At 36.4% G+C, this 21,864-nt stretch overlaps 2 protein-coding genes and 1 long non-coding RNA gene across 7 annotated transcripts in view; 2 read left to right on the forward strand and 1 right to left on the reverse strand.

Annotated features, from left to right (window-relative positions):
- Positions 1–8,757, forward strand: part of LOC121326785 (F-box-like/WD repeat-containing protein TBL1XR1) — a 67,042-nt gene extending 58,285 nt beyond the window's left edge. For all 3 annotated transcript variants that reach the window (XM_041270284.1, XM_041270283.1, XM_041270286.1), the window contains 5 exons: positions 3,539–3,613; positions 3,789–3,916; positions 4,024–4,189; positions 4,343–4,444; positions 5,801–8,757. In XM_041270284.1, coding sequence (XP_041126218.1) covers positions 3,539–3,613; positions 3,789–3,916; positions 4,024–4,189; positions 4,343–4,444; positions 5,801–5,827 — 498 coding nt within the window. In that variant the 3' untranslated portion in view covers positions 5,828–8,757. The remainder of the gene's footprint in view (positions 1–3,538; positions 3,614–3,788; positions 3,917–4,023; positions 4,190–4,342; positions 4,445–5,800) is intronic.
- si:ch211-51h4.2 overlaps positions 7,492–21,864 on the reverse strand; it is a 77,563-nt gene continuing 63,190 nt past the window's right edge. The window contains exons 9-13 of one of the 3 annotated variants that reach the window (XM_041270287.1): positions 13,845–13,959; positions 12,512–12,614; positions 12,212–12,281; positions 11,571–11,674; positions 7,492–10,553 (exon numbers count right to left, since the gene is read on the reverse strand). In XM_041270287.1, the coding sequence (XP_041126221.1) occupies positions 10,373–10,553; positions 11,571–11,674; positions 12,212–12,281; positions 12,512–12,614; positions 13,845–13,959 (573 nt within the window). In that variant the 3' untranslated portion in view covers positions 7,492–10,372. The remainder of the gene's footprint in view (positions 10,554–11,570; positions 11,675–12,211; positions 12,282–12,511; positions 12,615–13,844; positions 13,960–21,864) is intronic. The other 2 variants (XM_041270288.1, XM_041270289.1) reach the window with 2 other exon arrangements.
- The window catches only part of LOC121326787, a 37,085-nt gene continuing 31,411 nt past the window's right edge, over positions 16,191–21,864 (forward strand). The window contains exons 1-2 of the long non-coding RNA XR_005951503.1: positions 16,191–16,426; positions 16,933–17,107. This is a non-coding gene — a long non-coding RNA (uncharacterized LOC121326787). The remainder of the gene's footprint in view (positions 16,427–16,932; positions 17,108–21,864) is intronic.

Here is a 21,864-nt window from a genome sequence, read left to right on the forward strand (position 1 = left end):
GGAATAGCAGAGGACCTAATACTGATCCCTGTGGTACACCACTGGTTACCACACTCCATTCTGAGGTTTTTCCTCTAATCAGTACTTTCTATTTTCTACATGTTAACCACTCCCTAATCCATGTACATGTGTTTCCTTGAATCCCAACTGCGTTCAGTTTGAGAATTAATCTTTTGTGCGGGACTTTGTCAAAAGCTTTCTGGAAATCTAAATAAACCATGTCATATGCTTTGCAATTATCCATTATCGATGTTGCATCCTCAAAAAAATCAAGCAAGTTAGTTAGACACGATCTCCCTTTCCTAAAACCATGTTGACTGTCTCCCAGGACCCTATTACCATATAGGCAATTTTCCATTTTGGATCTTATTATAGATTCCATAAGTTTGCATATAATAGAAGTCAGGCTTACTGGTCTGTAGTTACCTGGTTCAGTTTTGTTTCCCTTTTTGTGGATCGGTATTACGTTTGCAATTTTCCAGTCTGTCGGTATTGAAAGAGAAAACCAAAACTGTGGTATTTTGTGTCAAGAGACTGCTGCATGATCTTCGTTAGCGGTTTGTAAATTACTTCTTTCATTTCTTTGAGTACTACTGGGAGGATCTCATCTGGCCCAGGGGAATTTGTTTATTTTAAGAGCTCCTAGTCCTTTTAACACTTCTGCCTCAGTTATGCTGAAGTTATTTAAAACTGGATAGGAACTGGATGACATGTGGGGCATGTTGTCAGTATCTTCCTTTGTAAAAACTTGTGAAAAGTAATCATTTAATATATTTGCTATTTTTTTTCTTCATCTACGATTTTGCCATTTGTATCTCTTAAACATTTAATCTCCTCTTTGAATGTTCCCTTGCTGTTGTAATATTGGAAAAACATTTTGGAATTGGTTTTAGCTCCCTTAGCAATGTTCATTTCTGTTTCTCTCTTGGCCTTTGTAACTTCCTTTTTGACTTGCGTTTGCAGTTCCGTGTACTCTTTCTGTGTACTTTCTTTGGTCCTTTTTTTAATGCTCTGTAAAGTGCCTTTTTTTCGCTGAATATTTTTTTTTAATTGATCTATTAAACCATTTTGGCAATTTAGTTTTACATTTAGATTTGTCTACTTTAGGGATGTAATTGTTTTGCGCCTCTAGTACTACATTTTTGAAGAATAACCATCCTTCTTCTGTGGGTGTTTTCTCTATTTTACTCCAATCTACTTCTGTTAGTCTCTGTTTCATACCTTCGTAGTTGGCTTTTTCTAAAATTGTAAACCTTAGCTTTAGTCATTACTTTCCAAATTCAAATGAGGCCATGTTGTGGTCTGAGTTTGCCAGTGGTTCTCTGACCTCTGTTTTAGTTATTCTGTCTTCGTTATTTGAAAAGACTAAATCAAGGCATGCCTCCCCTCTAGTCGGTGCCTTGACAGATTGTGTTAGGAAGCAGTCATTTGTCATTTCCACCATTTCAATTTCATCCTTCGTGCTACCCACCGGGTTTTCCCATTTTATATGGGGGAAGTTGAAATCCCCCATTAGTATGGCTTCTCCTTTGCTACACGCATTTCTAATGTCATTGTATAACAGATTATTTTGCTCACCGTCTGAATCTGGCGGTCTATAGCATGCTCCTATTATTATGCCCTTTGAATTTTTGTCTGTTATTCTGACCCATATTGATTTGGCTTTATTTTCTTTGTCCAGGTTTAACACCTGGGCTTCAAGACTGTTTCTTATGTGTAGCGCTACCCCTCCTCCTCTTCTGTCCTGCCTGTCTTTTTCCTATACAGTGTATACCCACAAATATTATATTCGTCCCCATCACTCTCAGACAACCAAGTTTCTGTAACACCTATCACATCATAGTTACTTGTTAGTGCAGTAGCTTCAAGTTCTAGAATTTTGTTTCTGATACTTCTAGCATTTAGATAAATACATTTAATGGTTGTCTTACCTGAGTTGTTGTTCTTGTTTTGATGCGGTCTCCCTTCTGTTTTTTTGTTGATTTCTCCCCCCTTCCTTTCTAGTTTAAATGCTTCTGAACCTGCTCGAGGATCTTTTCTCCAAGTAGATTGGTTCCCTTGTTATTTAAGTGCAGTCCGTCCCGTCTATACAGATAGTCCTCGTTGTAGAATGTGGTCCAATGATCAAGATAGGTGAAGCCTTCCTGTGTGCACCACGTCTTCAGCCATGCGTTTTGATTAATTATTTCCAGCTGTCCATATGGTCCTTTGCAAGGTGCCGGTAGTATACCAGAAAATACCACAGTTTTGGTTTTCTCTTTCAATTTCCTTCCTAGCTCTCTGAATTTGTTTTGCAGGGATTTTGGTCTGTCTCTTCCAATGTTGTTTGTACCGATGTGGATGTTGTTCCTTTCATTCTCTTGTTGTTGGTTCTGCTCATCAAAATTATGAAGTGACTCAAATTTGTTGGTTGTTTTGACTTCTGGTGGTTGTGTTTGACGAAGTTTCTTTTTTTCCCTGCTTCTGCCTACCTGAACCCAGCTGTTCTGACCTATCTCCCTGGTGGCTTTCAGTCTGTTAGGGGTGATGCAGACTTCCATGAATTGTGGGTGTGCCAGTTCCTCAAGATCCTGTTGCTGTCTCACTTCTTCCAGCTCCATTTCTAGCATACTTACTAGTTTATGCAAGTCCTGGATCGCGCGGCACTTTACGCACACTTGGTTTAGCTCCGCTGGGTTTTCTCGGATTTCCCACATCAAGCAGGTGTCACAGATTACTGGCTTGAAGACCATGTTGAGGGTTTTTTTTTTGTTGAAGTTTAGTTGTCAGCCTGCTTTCAAACTGCTTCTAAACTGCTCTGTACTTTTCCACGCCTGTACTTCTCCCACTCGCTGTCGCTTCCACTCGCTGTCGCTGGGAAGACTGCCTCGTTTAACTGCGTTGTTCTGCTGTGCTGTTGGCCCCTCCCCTCGCCCGTGTCTCAGAACGGCGCTGAATTTGAATCAGCTGCTCCGAGTTTCAGCTTGTTTGTTATCAGAAAAACACACGCGGCTGTTTGACTTTGAGCTGCTGTGTTTCCCCAATGTCCTGTGTTTTCTGATTAAAGCAATTAAAGATGCAATTTCTCCTTACTGCTTCTAAACTGCTCTGTACTTTTCCACGCCTGTACTTCTCCCACTCGCTGTCGCTGGGAAGACTCAATAATAATAATAATAATAACCATAATATATCTTCTCATCAGTGTTAAGTTTTACACTGTGTCGAGAGATCAGTGTGTGGGCACTGCTTGTCTTAAAACACACATGATTGGCTATTGCTAGGTAGCTCTTTGTTTCTCTTAACCTATAGAATTTCCTCAATGTCCAAACTGATATACGCAAAGCAGGTGATTGATACCTCCACGGCAGTGCAGCATTTATATTCAGAAAAAAAACATATTTGTAGGGTCCTAAAGCTAGAGGAGTGCTGTGCGTGAGATATTATGAAGTGAGCGTGTGCGGTGCTCAGAGGGAACATTGGTTGTAATATTTATTTTTCTTTTTTGATGCAAGAAAAGATATATTAGACCATTTAAAATGGATCTCCTTTTCTGTTTCAGAATGAAGTTAATGCTATCAAGTGGGATCCAACTGGTAACCTGCTGGCATCCTGCTCTGATGACATGACCCTAAAGGTAACCTCATGGCAGTACTATTATTTTTCAATGTAAAAATAATTGCGATATTCTAAAATCAACAGTGAGTATTTCTTAAAAATTGTGGTTAACATTGGATGAACTCTCCAACCTTGTTTTTAATGTGTTGAAGGAATTATAGGCAGGTCTTATAATTTATTTAATTTTATTCAAGATATGGAGCATGAAACAGGATACCTGTGTCCATGACTTACAAGCGCACAACAAAGAGATATACACTATCAAATGGAGCCCAACAGGACCTGGCACCAACAACCCAAATGCCAATCTTATGTTAGCAAGGTATACTTACAGAAAATTATATTATTTGGGTGCTGTATTTTGTAATTTAAAATGTTGTTGTACTTTGTTCAAAACATCAGTTCATAAATATTTTAATTATTTTGCAGTGCATCATTTGACTCTACTGTTCGATTATGGGACGTAGACCGAGGAATCTGCATCCACACACTGACCAAACATCAGGAACCTGTGTACAGTGTAGCCTTTAGCCCAGATGGCAGGTACCTAGCCAGCGGCTCTTTTGACAAATGTGTACACATCTGGAATACACAGGTATACTATGTTTATATTATCTACCGTATTATAAGACAGCAAAGCTGTCAACCCGTATATTTGTCTTTTCATAAATTTGCAACATTTCTTGTATACTGTAATGCTGTAGTACTTGGCTTGTTAATAAGGCAGTGAATTATTATGATTTTCCAGACGGGTGCTCTAGTCCATAGTTACAGGGGAACAGGAGGGATCTTTGAGGTTTGCTGGAATGCAGCAGGAGACAAAGTTGGAGCAAGTGCATCAGATGGATCAGTAAGTCCCTAATCGTCTCATATTATCAGATTTACGGTTTACTTCTAGTACAGTACAAAAATTAATATTTGCAGTTGTCTGAATGTGAGCTGTTTAAATGTCATACAAGATGCATCTTTTTGAATTGTTTAAAACATAACTTTGAAAAAAGAAGCTTTTGATATAACAGCTGTCATTTCTATTCATAGGCCAATATGATTTTTTTTTTTTTTTAATAAGTGTAACAGAAAATCCAGCAGTTTACCTTTGGCGTGTTCTGTGTTTCCCATATCGCACCATTATATTTTTAAACATACTGCCAAATCTTTTGACACAGTGGGCTACAAATGAACTCTCCAATATATTTCTTAACATTTACTCAGGAGTGTTTCCCAGGAGAAGAAAAAAAAAAAAAAAATTGCAGTGTATCCAGATCATACTCCCTCATGCAACTATGCTGGCTTTGTTCCCACAATATTCCATGCATTTCAATCAGCACCAGCATTGTTGTGAGAGGGAGTATGAACTTTCTGCTGGCAAACATTCCCGAGTAAAATCTAGTTTATTTGCCTATGTGAGTAAAAACATATTGGCAATACACTGAAAAAAAATTGCTGAGATATGGACAACCTGAGAACCTGAGAGCAAAGGTAATGTGTTTCTAGTAAACACTGCAGCGTGTTCTGTAAAATGTTATTATTTAATTGCTGTATTTTAGATGGAAGAAAAACAAACACAGTATATAAATCAGTGGCCTTTTTTCAATGATATCATTTAAAGAAAATGATATCATTGAAAAAATGAATGACTTTAATAGGCTATTTTTATGTACTTCCATTTCTTTAGGTATTATTTATTTATGGTCATACATGGACACATTTGCAGACTGGATCATTTGCTTTGTTGGTCTGAAGCTAGTGTTTTTAACAACAGCCTTGATAGTCAGAATTTCGATCTGGAATGGCTGTAGACAGTTGATTTCCTATGTCTGTTTTTACAAGGTTCATCTGAGAAAAAAAATTGTTATGGCATTAATAGAAAGCTTAGCCACAAGATCCTGAGCCTGCTGTGCTTTTGGCTACTTGGTTGAACAACATGTACTAATTTCAATATAGTATTGTTATTAAATTGGTATTCTTTTAAAAAAAAAAAAAAAAAAAAAAAAAAAAAAACTTAACTCTCATCACATAATGTGTAATTAATTCAACCTGATTGGGAAAGCTATACAAATATACCATGTTAAAATGTGACCTCTTTTTTTTGATTGTCTGTAAATTTACGGACAGTTGGCAACTTTGATATAAATGTACTGTATAGGTAGAAGTTAGCATCGGTTATAAAATTATTTAATATCTAAAATATAACCCTTTTTTTCAGGTTTGTGTATTAGATCTTCGGAAATAACGCTGCTAGTTGGAAGCCATGGACCGACTATGAATGTGTACATAGCCAAAATGACTGTCCCTGCCCCATGTACTGCTACAGTCCCATCTGAACCATGGCCTGTCCACTAGAGCCAAACAGAGACCCTGACAAAGTTAGGAGGGCTGAATCCTCTCACGAGCCTGTTTTATTCGGAACAAGAACATTTTCTACCCACAAAGAAAAAACAGAATAAAAAAAGGGACTTATATTAATGAAGCAGAATGAGGACCGTGTATGTACCAAATTTGAAAGATATGTTTTCTTTTAAACAATTCAATACAGAACTTGATCTTGTTGGCAGAGCAGTTTGTGTGTGCAAACATATCGGCAGTTAGTTACTTTACTTTTAAATGCTCTGCAGTTTAGTTTACAGTTGCATGATTTTTTTCCCCCTCCTGCTCCTCAGACAGAAAACAGCTAAAAAAAAAAGTCTGCTACTGTATTATGCGGTTCACAAAACGTTGTGGGGGGGACTCCAATATTCTTAAAACTCCAGTTTCACTTTACTTATTCATCAGTGGTAGTTATGAAGTTATGGTTTTTCTGATAGCAGTTAAATGCAGTAGTTTTTTTTTTTTTTTTTTTAAAGGGAACATAATTCTACTGAACTTAAAGGATTAAATAAATAAACAAAATGGGCACAACAGTTTAGATTAGATGCTTTATGCATCCTTTTGCTTTGACCATGCTTTAAGTATGGTTGGATTGTGCACTATTGATATAACAATATCATTATAGAAATGTGCATTTTAAAAAGAAAAAAAGTTTCTGGACAAAGGTTTTCTGATGTAGCAATTAGTAAACTGTAGATGAGTCATTGAGTAACTAGATTCCAGTATTAATGACTGATACCTTTTTGGCATTTACAAAATGCGTACAGGCCATTATAAAACCAATATGCCATTGCATCATGGAGGTCCTTATATAATTTGTTGTAAGGAAAGGTGAAGACTTGCTTTGAGTTTCCTTTTTTAATGATTCATTCCCAGGATGTTTTATGCATTTCAAATATGTGCTGGGTTCTACATGTTCAGTTTTAGTGAGATTACTTTGATTTGTAATGTTATATGCTGTAGCCTCGCTAGCATAATGAGATTTAACATTCAACACAATGCTAATTGGTTAAGAGAACTGGGTAAGGGTGGTTCTAGGGACTGCTGTCTGTATTGCCTTTGCTTAAACAATCAAAAATGACTAGCCTTTTCTAAATTACCTTTCTGAGCACTGTAACTGTACTATTCTTCTGCCTAGTCATATGTTTTTAATTAACTTTTTTTAAAGTCCTAAAAATTGGAAATTCGTAGTTTTGCTTTTTAAAATGAAAATTCCCTCCCAATTAAGACATAATTGATGCAACATTTTGTTTAGACATATGTATCTTTTTTTCTATATTAAGTTTAAAAAAAAGACACTTAAAGCAAGTCTGGTTTTGGGCAGGGAAAAAGTGTTTGGTAACTGTGACATGGATCAACATTGTAACTGTCATCACATGATATGATTTTATATACTGCCCATTTGTAAGGGTAGTTTTTAGTTGAAATCTGTATACATTTCCAAACACATATTACACTGTGTGTTACATATGTACATTATGTGAACATTAAAGTCGTTTCCATGCAATAGCAAAATTATCATCTGGGATAATCACAAAAATGACAGTGTCTTTTATAAAATACCATTCGACAGTCATAGTAAAATTAAGTACCCCACAAGTTTATTTTATTTTATTTATTTTTGAAAATGATGTAAAAAAAAAAAGAAGCCGGTTTTACCTATGTGGCAACATAAGTAGAATGGAAAGTAACAGAAATATAGATACAAGTATAACAAACTATATTTATACTGCTTGTGACAAGACTGTGTCTCAGGAGGAGAGCCAGATGCAGTTATTATCTGCTGTTGGTATCCTGCTTAAACGCCTTACTCTGTGTACTTATCAATTTGCGTTTGCATGTGAACTTTAATTTAAAAAAGACCTGGGTGTTAGTCAAATGTGTCACTCCCATGCTGTAAGCAACTGACTCTAGCTGCTGGTTACATATTAGAGGCATCAAAGAGCCTTGAAGTTTCTGGTATCCATTAGTCTTAAGACATCTGTGAAAAAAGAGTAATACCGTAGTGGTTGTAATCCAGTTTTGATAGACAGGTTTTAATGTAATAACAATGAACACTAAATTAGACAGTCTCAGCTCAGGTTAAAAAGATTTGGGGCATAGAATATGAAATGCACAGTATATAGATCGATGTATCTGAATGGTGTAAAGTGGTCCGGTTGAACTCCTATACCATAACTGACCTTAAACTGTCTAGCACCTAGTCCTTTATACATGCTGAGCACAAAAAAAAATTACCAAAAAATATTTATAAAAGCCTTTTGTTATTAAATACACATTTATATAAATTGTTGTACAGACTGAGTGTATACATTCTTTTTTTTATAGTTTACAGCTTATACATTTGAACTGCAGGACACTGTAGTTAATTTAAGTAGCACCTGTGACAGTAGAATGGTATTTTATAAATCAGTTTTTAGTTTTGTTTTGTGTTTGAGAACCTGCCCTGAAGTATATTTTTTTCCTATTCTCTACCAATGGTGTGTAACACCAGCCCGTAACAGTTTTTGTACTCTTTAAATTGTTTTCTAGTTTCTTATTTCTTTGTTGCTGTTCAAGCAAAAAAGAAAAGAGAGACAGTTAAAAGTACCATAATGTCCTGGACCATGTAAATACCACATTCTATAATGCATTTGGGTTCTACATTGCATAAAAAATTGCCCAAGCCAACTATTTTGATTTCTATTATTAAAATCAAATCTTTTTGTTTTAGATTCCCTTTGCATTGTATTGATCTGACGGTTATAATTTGAATCAGATCTGAAGAGGTCCAGAATAAAATATATTTTGATATTATCCTTGTGGTTGTTTTTTTTTATTACCTTAATTCATCTCTACTTGCATACAATTACATTGGGTAATGTATTACCTTTAGTCAGCCAGTATAATTATTGCTGATTTTAATGGTCTCAGAAATGTATCTTTAAAAGCATGAATCACTAACCTGTTATTTACTCAATATGTTCCTGAATTTGACAGTTCCACAGTCAAGTTTTAAGTTCCTGTTCACTTCCGGCAGACAATGCATTGCATTTGTAAATCTATATTTCAAGGTAAATGTTACAGTACACGCCTGAAATCTAGTCCCTCCAGCACTTTCAGTGTGCCGTCAGATCTAGTCATCCAAACTGCTCTTGATACACAGCCAAGCTTTGTACTTAGTGCACTGCGCCTTTGTTTTCTTGTCCTTGTAAAGCTTTTCTTTGTAGGACATTCCCGGGTGTCCACGACGATACTGCACATGCTTATGACACTGCACTCCTATTGTCTCCCAAAGCTTCAACTGGTTCTGAAGGGTGGTATGAGCCCACGTTAATCAGCCGGTCTTCCAGCAAGGCTGGCTCAATTTGCCTATAGTGTTTATCATACTGATTTACTTCTTAACCGTCACGAGACTTTGACAAATGTCTGAAAAAAAAAAATTAAGGTTTCCTGAATTAAGTTGGGGGACATTGCAAAATACCACTTACCTCATCTTGGCACAATTCATCCCGTCAGTCTGAAGGAAAAATGGAAGAGTATTGACAGCTACATAAATTGACACAGATACCCCCATCTGTATGTTGAAAAAGGTTTCAAGTTGTTTTAATGTTCTGTTCAAATACATTAAAAACAATGTTACGTCCTATCTCTGTTTTACTCATTTTACCTCTATATATTACAACAGAAAGTACAAAACTACAATGGCAATTTTATCTCGGGACTCAACGTATTTGAACTTTACTCTTCTGGTTTATAAATATCACTACAGCCCTTGATAAAACGATCCTTTTATTATGAATGACCTCACTTGTACTGTAACAAGTAAATACAGAATTGTTCAAGATGCTGTGACTCACAGATGAAGGTCATCCTAAGCATCAGAATGGAACAAGATTGAACTTTCCATTTGTAGTCAAAATATGTATGTATGATAATGATCATATGTCTGTTTAAATCAATCATTTTGGTTTATTCATAGTAGACTTAATTTTCTAGTTTTGTTACACTTTAAATAGCAAAATCATAAAATCAGCAAAAGCTCACTGGAATGTTAAGTCAGCCTTGTCTATTGGCTTGTCTTGCTTGATCATGCATTTGTTTTGGTAAAACCTTACATACTGTACATCTTAACTATATACATTTTTTAATGTTCTGTTCAAATAAATTAAAACAATGACATGTCATATCATATATGATAATGCTAATACAGAAAAGTGTTTGACAGACATTCAACTATGTTCTTTTGTTCATAGCATCACAGTATCCCTGTTTGCATTTTAAATGCATACCATGCTATATATTTTTAAATAGTCTGAGTTTTCTTTTGACATAGTTATACTGCATTTATACAGCATAATTTCAGTTTGTTCTACTGTATATCTCACAGTAACATTCAGCAAAGATAAAATATAGATGATTGCTTCTTGCATTAAGGCTCTTGCATCAATTGTACTTCTCTGGAAGTGTTGGACTGTGTTTGAATCCAGCTTTCTGCCACTTCACCCATGGACTGGAAGATATCATAACCCACTGCAAAAAGAAAGTAAACTGGCAAAATCCAGTGTAAAGTGAACAGTCTTTCACTTACTGGCAAAGGCACAGAAAAATGCCTGCAAAAAATAGGAAAACATCATAACTATCAATCACCCATTTTCATTATATTGGAAAAGTTGATGATGTTTATTAGATAAACTGCTTTCAAGACCTTTGTTCAGCATGTGTTGCAGGATTACCTAATCGTTTTTAGGAGTGCTGTCTCATGCATTTAAAAATACAATAAAAATAATCTCAGTGAAGGTAGCATCACATCACCTGGTTACAAATTGCCTGCCGTTGCACAACTAGTTGTATCTACAATCATTAGTTTTACTTTCAAGCAATCGCTTTAGCAACTTGTACCTATTCCAATCCTGCCAACCAGTAGCAATCAGATTGTTGCTGTTAGCAAGTGCTAATATTCACTGCTGTGCACTAAACACTACCAATTAAGATAATATTATAATTCAACATGACAGTTCTGAGAGTTACAGCAACCTACTGAGAAGTAAAACAGACTAAATCTGTTTAAGTCTTGAAGCTGTTTGCCTGTTTCCTTTTTTGATAAACAGATTTAATTACAGTAATTGCCCAGCTTGTTTGTTTGTTGATAATATATATCATGCAACAATTCAGTGCAACACATTGTCAGTAAACTTATTTTAGGCTATGTTGCATAGCAATGACAAGTGGTTCAAAATTAAGTCTAACTCTGTTTTTCCTAATTAATGATAACACTGCCTAAGAAGGAACAGTACATTATTTATTTAAAAGAAACAATTACAGTGATAACTGGTTTTGAATTACCACTGCTTATATCACAACCAGCCTATATTAGTAAATACTGGAAAGCAGCTTAATTGAATTGTAGCCATTTTGTTTGTTTATATGAATAAATCAATCAACTGCAAAAGGTTATTTCATTTATTCATAAGGCAGATATTGCTGAAAATATGAATAGTTTTTTAAATCCACGCCACTACAGATGGAAGCCTGATGAGAACTCCTATTTAATTCAGCAGACTGCCTAATTACAGTGGCTAATTTTAGTACATTTAAATTACAAGGTCAATTTAAATAACAAAACTTACATGAATGGCTCTGATCTAGATTTCCTCAGCATTAAGAAGATGAAGAGCCCTGCTTCAAGATTTAAAGTGAAAGAAGCTACTTTGTCCAGCATTACAACAAATCCCTGCAGACAATGAAATTGCAGTTAATTCATTTAGATTACTAGCAGCATTTTCACTCACCCCAACAACAATGCTATTTCTTTGTTCTAATTGACCTTGTTTTACCATAACTGATTTGTTAACATGCTTTTACTGAATTCTACTATAGTGCACCAGTTAACTTCTGCAGCTATGGCCAAAGGTTTTGCATCACCTAGAATTATAGGATTGAGACGCAATTAAAAAGAAAAGTGAATTATCTAGATCTTTTATTCAACATCACGTAATCAAAGAAACTACACAATTGTATTGCAAAAAGTCTACCGGAAGCCATAATAGTAGTACAGTATTATTTCATGTTAGATTTTGAAATGCCAATTTTTTTTTTTTTTTTTATGTATATGGAGAACTGCATAGCTACAAGTAATTCAATATGCCAAGGTAACAATATTTTGCAAAACTGATACTGAAGTCTGATAATTGTATTATAACCAAACAGAGACATTTTCACAATTATTAAAAAAAAAAAAAAAAAAAAAAGCAAGGAAAGGTTACCCTACCTTTGGATCACTTTCTGCTACTATAAAAATAATACCAAATGCCACGAGACATGTACATCCATGAACCACACTGAAAAGAATATTTAAATGCAGAATTATTTCAAGGCACAGCATTATATTTTTTCTTTCATAAATATCTGTTTTTGCTTGTATAAATCTCAATCTTAAAACGAGCAGCAAATTGAAAAAAATAAAGCATAAGGCATTTGTTATTTCTCAGTTTTTAACACAAAGTAAATACTGTAGATTCTTAAAATATAAATGTAATTCCCTGAAATGATTAAGATATAAGCACCATACCTTTTTAGGGTACAGCATTTCTGAAGTTGTGGCAAAGCTTTTTCACAGTTACCAGACAATTCAGTTAGCTTTCTACTCCAAAGTGAATTCACCCAGCCTTCAACTAAAACAACAGAAGAAACTGATTGAAAATGTGGCATTTGACTTACTTCCAAAGACCGACTACAATAAAGAGAAATGTTGGTTTTAAAACAACCTCACTACCTAAATTGAGGATAATATACAGTTATTTTCTCTCTCAATGACAGATGCTAAGACCTTGCTGTAACTGCTGCACCAACTTCAAATTAATTAACCAGCCAAAGGCAGCCAAACATGAACACTTAGAAAGAGCTTCTGCACCATTTCACACTAATGAGATCACTTAAAGCTATTAAACATCTCGTTTTGGAAAGCAAGGACCATATTTAATCAAAACCAATCACATTAAATAAGGTTTCAGAACAGTGTACAGCTGAATGTAACATTACCATATAACTAACTGTTAAATGCTGAAATATATTTTTCTAAAGACATGTATGGGAATTAAATGGGAACATAAAAGAGAATTCACATTTAACAATAACACAATACTGCTGACTTGTGTGTATCTACAGTTTTCACTACATGTTCTGTCGAGAACTGCTGTAAAACTGGACCCTTCAAAATAGCTGGCAATTACACACATTGGTTCTGGTTAGGTAAATAGAAGGCCTTAGTCAAAACAAAACAACTGAATAAATGTATTAATAAAGAAAACATCTTATATTATTATTAATGGGTTTACCATAGTAAAAGCATAGCAAGGTGAAATAAAGCACAGTGAAAGCATGGTAAACAATAGCGAGATATGGTAAAGCATATTAATAAACATGGTAAACTGGTAAATGCATAATACAAACATGGGAAAAGTGAATTAAAACTGAAAAGACACTATGCAAAAATGCCATGGTAAACTTTCATACAGCAGCAAATATCAAGCTATTTGTATTTAAAGACCCTGCACTCTGAATATCCTCCCAATGTAGTCTGTGCTTCTAAGTGCCTGCAGCCCAGGAGCATAATCAGAGGAAGAGGTCAGCTGAGCCATGTACATAATGTGAAATTAAAGTCATAAGGAACAAAGGCTTTGCAAGTTGTGTAACGTTAAGATAGCCCTGGCCTTTCTCTAATCAATCTTATAGCCACAAAATGAAGATTTATTTATTTATTTTTTTTAATGTGCCTGTTGTAGATGGCAATAACTGAGTGGTGTGCAGTACTTATGTGAATGTTTTTGTAACCCTCAAAAAAACTAACTATTGCATTGTTACACATGTTAAAGGCACACATAAGAAAACCTACAAATACATACAGGTATGCTTTATTGTTGATCCGAGTACCAGAAATGAGACTGTTATACTGACAGCAATGAAGATTTCAGTAAACCACGCCACCCAGGCAAACTGATGGTGGTGTTCGATAATTATCTGCAACAGAAAACAAATTATTGTAGTTAAATTAGAGCAAAAACACTACATTGGGTACTATATTTTACCGTCAAATATATCACAATATTTGTGTCTTTTTTTATAACCCTCAGACTAGAGTTGAAGCTTGCATTCAAAAGAGAGCACTAGTTGTTTTAATACAGTGTGTTCTTTAAATAATACTCAGTTTCATTAAAAGGGAGACAATTTCCTTAAGCATTCCTTCATCACCCTCAACTTTGGGCCAGTGATGTAAAGTGGCAGTTACACAGTTCTGCTACACACACTTAGGGAATGCACAGTATATTTTTTGAAGACATTGAAAAAGATTTCTAGTCAAAACGTTTGCTATTTATTAGGTTTTCTTTTTTAGTATTTTATATTTTTGTCATGAACACAGAAAACCCCAAAATAACTGCAGGAAATGTATAGTAATTTGAATTTGTACAGACAATAGCTGCTATTTTACTGGAATTCAAATCTTAATACACTTTACAGTAGTGCAATACCTTAAAACTGCTGTAACAGTTTACCTTAACAGTTACAATGCAGAGCACCCCCTGCCCAACAACTGTGGTTAGGGGAATCTGTAAACAGAGAAGTGGGGTGCAAATCACATGACGCAAGGAATCATTTGAGAGGGATGGACCACAAGAAAAATGATCACCCAGGGCATCAACAACACACAGACGTAACCAATATCCAGGAGCATAAAGTGCAGGCTGAGCGATCAATTTCCTGATTGCATAATGTATAGGGCAGTGTGTGGGCATTCCCATTCAAAAGAATTGCTCTGTGCTTTGTGCCGGATTTTCTTTACATCTTTCTTGTAGTTGCAGTAAGTACCTTATCCGTTGAATCAAACAATATATTCAGCTCTATTTTATGAAATGTCTTAATCTGTATTCACATTGCAGCAGATAAAAATACAATATTGTACGGGCTGGCTTAGCTTCTGGTGAGTGTACATAGCAGGGCTGTATCCCCTGAGCTTAATTGTATATACAGTATTTGCAAGAGAGATTACATTATTTATTTATTTTTTGCTCATGTGTACAATACCTAGGATTTTCCTTTCCATATCCTGCAGCAGATGTAAAAGCGAAAGCTCCTTTGCTTGCTTTTACCAGTCCCACTGGAATGTCAGGGTTTGTTACATAGAATAATATTTCTTCTGCTTCAACAGCATCTACTAAAAAAACAATGGCTAGATACCACATCTGCACAAATGCATTTTCCATTTCCAGAGATTTCATTTACATCAGTTCATATGAAAATAGCTTTATACAGAAGGGCAATATGTTAATTAGGACGGAGTCACTCGACGGTAACCAGAATAAGTAGTTCATCTGATTGACATCATAGAAGAGGACTAAACCAGTTCATCAAAATGTATTCAGTACTCTAAAATGGTAAAGGTATTTTTAGTTTTCATAACAAAGAACTGGAAAAGTGATTTCTGTTTGTGCATAAGTTACTGGGGCATTTTATCAGCCAACCGTCTATCCTTGATGTCTCATGAGAAAAAGGAGCCAGGCAACTATGAGGTCACAAAATACTAAACATTGCAAAAGCTCAAAGACACAAGTACAGGCATTCCCAGTAGTGAACCAGTTACTATTCACTATGTTTTAAATTACTTTCAGTGAGATTAAGGTTATGCCATATTTAAGTTTCAGTTCTTGCAAGAAGTTTTAAAGTGCTGTTTTCCTTCTAGAATGTGAATATCCACTTTTATGTTGATTTCAAACTACCCACACCTACAGAGTGTTTTCCCAGATGAAATAGATCTTTCCCACCAACTGGCTGACATGGATCCCTGCAGCTTGACTTTGGATTATGTAGCCTGGGGAATAACCCTTCATCTGCTGTCTCGAGGCAAACCATCTACTGTCAACATTTCAAAAAGTAAACTGTGTTTTATCACACCACAACAAACACCTCTTCCTCTTCAGAAATATATCCAGTAATTGAAACCTACAGGATCCTGCATACCAGCTCCACACAACCGTTGCCAGTTTTTTGAATTGTTGACATTCCAAGCCAGTTTTTAAAATTGAAGCCACAGCTTTTCATTTTTCTTCCTAAATATAATTTCTTACTCCACTAGGGTACTAAAGGATGTTCTTCTGTGTACTTTGTTACATTTCTTGGTAATTTCAAGTAGTACAGTATTTTAGTGTTGTAAATGATCTTATCCTTCTAATAGGTAATTTAAGGCTGTGCATTTATATACTGGTATATACCATTATTTATACTTTTATATTGTACAGTAATAAGATTTTACTGTACATGTGTATAATTGTAGTATTTGTTTTATATGTCATACAATATACAGCAGAGAAAGATCTGGTGAGCTTGACTTTAGGATTCTAGTCACAGATCTGAAGCTATGCCAGGTCGATGCTAGTCACTCGGGAGACCTCCAGTGAACATCAAGTGCTGTAAGAAGTGTACTGATGGCTAAGTAAGTGTTGTCTATCTACTTTGGAAACATTTAAGATCCCATGGCACTATTGAAAAGAGCTGGGATATTAACCATGATTGATATGTCAAGTATAAACAAAATGCCGCCTTTTGCCATTAGGTGGCACTGACGCTCTATATGGCAAAATACTAAATTGTACAAAAGATTATTTCTAAAAACAAATCATCAAGCATGTGCACAAAAACTCAGTCATTTGTGCCTCAGTTACTTTTGATCAAATTAAATATAAAATGTGAAAACAAACCTAGCAGTACATGGAAAATAAACACTTTAAAATGTGCTATTTTCCACCTGGTAAAAGGGTTGTTGATGCAGCTAGAAGTGATACATGATTTTTAGACCAAAAACAGTTAGACCCATATCTGGGTCTATTTTAAACATCTTAGTGTATTTTTCTCAGTGCAACAATCAACAAAAATCAACAATCAGGACATCTCGGTTTGACTGAAATTTGATTTTTTTTTTTTTTTTTTTAACCCATGCAGATAACAACAACGACATACTAGTATAACCGTTGTATGTAAAAGGCCGTGGACTGGATTGTGGACCTTTGAAAGTCAAGCCGTTAGAGGCATCATGCTCTTACTTCTCCTTGCCCTTGGTTAGAAGAATACAGCCTGCACCTACTGCTCATCCTCTGGGTTCCAGCAATTCAAAAAGGTAACGTTTCAAAGACCACTCTTTCCTTGAGGGACATATCGTTACAACATTTCAGAATGAAACACAATTTATATTTCAAGCTCAGAAGATCTTTTTACAGAGCCTTAGGCATTGGTAAGACCGTGTATTGAACAGTATTCCTGGGATTTAATCTAATTAACAACAGTAATTAAAAGAAGATTTTATACTGGTTGTGTCTATGTATTATACCTCAAACTACAAGGCACGGTTGCACGTATTCATCTGTAAATAAGAAATCACTTTGGTTCATGTTCTTAGTGCTCTGGTCTACTCCAGTCTTTCTGTTAAGCACATATCATCAATTACTGCCCCCCTGAATTGAATTATGGATCACATTTCTGATTGTATGTGAATTATTCAATAAGCACATAATGACAAATAACTATTCCAAATGTAGCACTGATACACCGTATTACAAAATATGTGTATTTTGTTATGATTTCAGCTTATTTTAAGCTGAATGAATCATGTATGTATTTTTTTTTTTTTAGCTTTTTTAGTAGCTTTCTAGTCCCCCTTAGCAAATACCTTCACTGAGGCCTAGAACCAGGAACAATCCTCTCCTGGCATTACTGTAAAACTGTAGTAAGAATATTTAATGAAAACACAACCAAGAACAGATTTCTTCCTACAAAGTGTATATACACTGTATTTGTTTGCAGAGTTTAAAATAAGTGTGTCCTCTCAAAAGCACACATATCTTTTCCTGCAATGATGGATTAACAAGTTCTGTAACCGAAGAAATAGTAAGGGTTAGGCTTTATTCTTGTTGAAGCACAGCAGTTTACTTCACTTTGCATTAAATGAACAGTATTACAGTGTAATGTTTTTAAAACACATGAAATAAATAAAAAGCATTCATACACTTATGTACAGTAAAATCCCTCTCACCAGTTATTGCATTCTTTACACTGTTTATTATGTATTATCTAGCTCTTTGGTGCTGAACACATCATATTACTGGCTCAACTTTATTTCTACAACTGTACAGTACAAAAGGAATGAAGTTCAATGCTTCCAGTCCCTAGAGAAATAACTGAACACCTCACTGCTCCTAAATTAGATCACAAATTTTCTAGCTGATGGCAGTGTCTCACTGCTAGCCCTGAAGGCAAAGCTCTGAACAAATTACATTTTAATATCCTGGGTTTATTCTGCCTAGGCTGGGACCACTCAGGAGCAGGAGCTCAAGTACAGATTCACAAAAGAAAAGAGGCTTAATAGAAAAATATTTAATACAAATTCTGCAGAGGCAAATTCAGGAAAAAGAGATTACAAACTATGAATCCTAATCTCAGCAGAATCAGTTTGCTAATTATGTTTTTTCTACTGCAACCTAAATAACATTGCTCACTTAATGTTCTAAACAGCATCAGATTTTTACTATAATACACCTTCTATCACATGGACATCCTTAACTGTATTGTTTAGTTATGTTAATAAAAGCAACCAAACTGTGCCTTTTGTGAAAATGTGCATCCAGGTACCAATTCGCTTCCAATGTTGTACCTTGCTCCAATGATCAGGATCTACTGTCAGCGATCAGGCCATGTAACCTACTACACAGCTTCTTATAGCGTTGTATTTTACATACTGTATCCGCATGGTCTGAAATAATGTTAAAACATATATTTTACAAGTCGGACCTGTTAGCAAATAATGTTAGCAAAGTTAACAAGATATAATACAATTGATTTAAAGCACTGGTCAACGTTTCTTCTATACACTGTTTAATATTGTTAAAAGCATATGTGATGTTTCTGTAAATTAACATTCAGAACCATCTCACACTGCCCCTTGAGAGAAGAGGGAAATATTTTAATCCAAGACGCACGAGTTTCAAAATGTCAGTTTAATATTAATTCTCCTTCATGCCCCATGATGTAGAACCTTGTTCTAAATATAAACTCAAGAAGCACGTTCACAATTCCTTCACATAGGAAATATTACATAAAAGCTTTATGAATTTCTTTATCATGTATAAAAATACAATGCCCTTTTGTTATTTCACTCTCACAAAGAAACAAACAAACAAAAAAGTGCAGTGAAATACTGAGGGCAGTAAAATATGTACAACCGATTGCCAACATGCCCTAGCCATGGATTAACCAGATTTGTGAAGTCATGAAATAGCATGGTAACAGAACAAGGAAAGCTACAGTAAAAGCTGGTGAAGCCAAAAATAAGATGTACTACTAGTCAATATGGAAAATAAATGGCAAGCTGATAACTACCTACACTATTAAATAAAATACATACAATTGAAACACACTTATAATAAAATGAGACAACGGCAATATAGCATGTATAAGTGTATTTTCCCTCAAATATAGCATGCATTTCCTATTGCATAGACATGTTAATTGAATGTTTGAGCTGTTAATGTAACCAATCAACAACTTCAAAACCTTCCTTCAGTGCCGCCTTCAGTGCACTCTAGTACAAGGAATAAGGCACTAGCCGAAACATTTGTCAACCTGACTTAGGCAGTATTACAAAACACAGTGCAGATGCTGTGATGTATAATGGCTGCACATATCATAATATATCATTCTAATTGACTTCTAATTCTTCTTACACACTGTTATAAAATATATTACACACTATGTTAGGAGAATAGTTATTCCATATTATTCAAGAACAGGCAAGTCGTAGTGTTGAATTCAAAATGATAGTTGGGAAATACAATGTAGCAGGTGATGAGGATAGCATAAGATGATAACCATTTAAAAAAAAAAAAAAATCATAAGGCATACACAAAGAAACTACAAATGGGAGCTGTTGAAAACAGTTTTTAAAAATCACCCCCGGGGAATAATGTTCAAGTGGTGACAATAGCAGCTCTAATACCAGTCATGGTACTGTTTATTATTTATTCTGCAATTTAGTACGGGCCTATATCTTGTTTTTATTTATTTATTTATTCATTTATTTTTATTTTGCTCCTTATTGCAATATTTAATGTGGAATACTTGTATCAATGCTTCATTTCAGTTCTATTATTATTACTGGATGCCAGGTATGCCTATTTTGCTAGGTTATTGGTTAATGCCTGATAGTCAACTGTGCTTATTGTCACAAAGTCAAATCTTTAAAATAAGGGGTGAATGTGGTATGAACTGTTCCCTTTTAATTCGAAGATGACCAACAACATACTTATGGGATATGCCTGTCTATTGGTAGGTATTACTGAGCTCTTTATATCAGAGTTGCTGATAGGCCTCTTCCTGTGGTGACATCCTCGGTCCCGCCTACCGAGCGATCAAAATAGTCAACCCATGGAAGCCATTCCTCTTTTTGCATCTTATTGCGGTAAGGTAAGACCTTCTGAGTTAACAACTGAGCGTATACTAAAATAGCTTTTCCGGGTTGACTGCAGTTCCCCTGCATTCGTACTGAAAGCTGGCTTGCCGCTTCGTGGAATCAGGAATAATCTTTTCTTCAGCAGCTTCTTCTTGTCTTCTTGGGGAAAACGCAGTTCCTCCGCCGTTGAGCGATTCTGCCGACTGCTTACGTGCAGTTGGGCAAAAATTAAAAAAATAAACAATATTCGACTGTTGTTGTTACACGTCCACTTGTGTGTGACCTGATCGCACAATCTCGCTTGGCCGGTGTTGTGCTGCGGAATAGCTGCACTGCAGTTTAAAGCCTGTGTGTCACCCTGGTTTATGCTACATGCTGCGCAGGTGTGTGACTACACGCGGTCAGGACAGGCACCGCTGCTTTAGCCCGGTGCTTTGCACTTGTGCACTTGGTACTTCGGTGCCTCAGTGCACACGGTAACCATACACTACATGCACATGGTGCTTGGTGCACTCTGCACTAAGCATCATAAGGTAAAAGGTGCGCGGTGCTCAGTGCACACGCCACCCGGTACTCTTGGTGCATGGTGCTAGCTGTTGCAAGTGGTACTTAGTACCCCGGTGCCCTTGATGCTTCAGTACCTTGGTTCGGTATCTCCTGTGGTCGAGCTGTCAGCGGCCCTTGAAGCCCCAGGTCCCCCGCTCCTCCGGTTATCCCAGAGCCCCTCGTAGGGCATCCCCTGTGTGCAACTGCTCCCTATCTCCACAAGCAAGATGGGTTAGGCGATCAAAGCAGACGAGGGACATAATGGACCTCAAGGCATAGATGGCCTAGGTCCCGGAGCTCCCGACAAGGCAGCAGGCACCTGAGGCTCCAGCTGCAGCCCCGGCTCTGCTATTACTCACCCCATTACCTGCCCCTGACTCCCGCACGGGGGGATCAGGGTGAACGAGAAGCTATCAAAGATGATAGCTAGGCGGAGCCTAGCTCCGAGGTTGCCCCGGAAGCTAGTCTGCCCCTGCTTTCGAGCTCTATGTCGGTGCTGATGGGATATGCTGCAACCCTCTTGCAGGTCCTCTGGACAGCAGTGGCCGAGCCACGCCGGTCTATGTTCCCGAAGCAGGTTGCAGCTCCCTGCCAGCAACCCTTCCCAGCTTTCTCCAATTTCACGGAGGTGCTACACTCCTCTCAGGATCATCTGGCCTCAATGCCAAATGTGTTGAAGCAAGCCTCTCAGCACAGAGAAGCTGGGCTTGGCAGGGTTTCCCCCAGTCGACTCCACCATTGCGGCCTTAGTCAAGACCCTGTCGGTAGGGGGTTTACCAAAGGACCCTGTGTACCCGAACCAGCAGTGCAGGGTTATGGAGACACACTTGAGGAGGGCATATGCAGCGGAGGCACAGGTAACCCGTTTGGCTAACACAGTGGGCAAA

Source organism: Polyodon spathula, chromosome 14 (assembly GCF_017654505.1).
Source record: "Polyodon spathula isolate WHYD16114869_AA chromosome 14, ASM1765450v1, whole genome shotgun sequence".
Taxonomy (NCBI): domain Eukaryota; kingdom Metazoa; phylum Chordata; class Actinopteri; order Acipenseriformes; family Polyodontidae; genus Polyodon; species Polyodon spathula.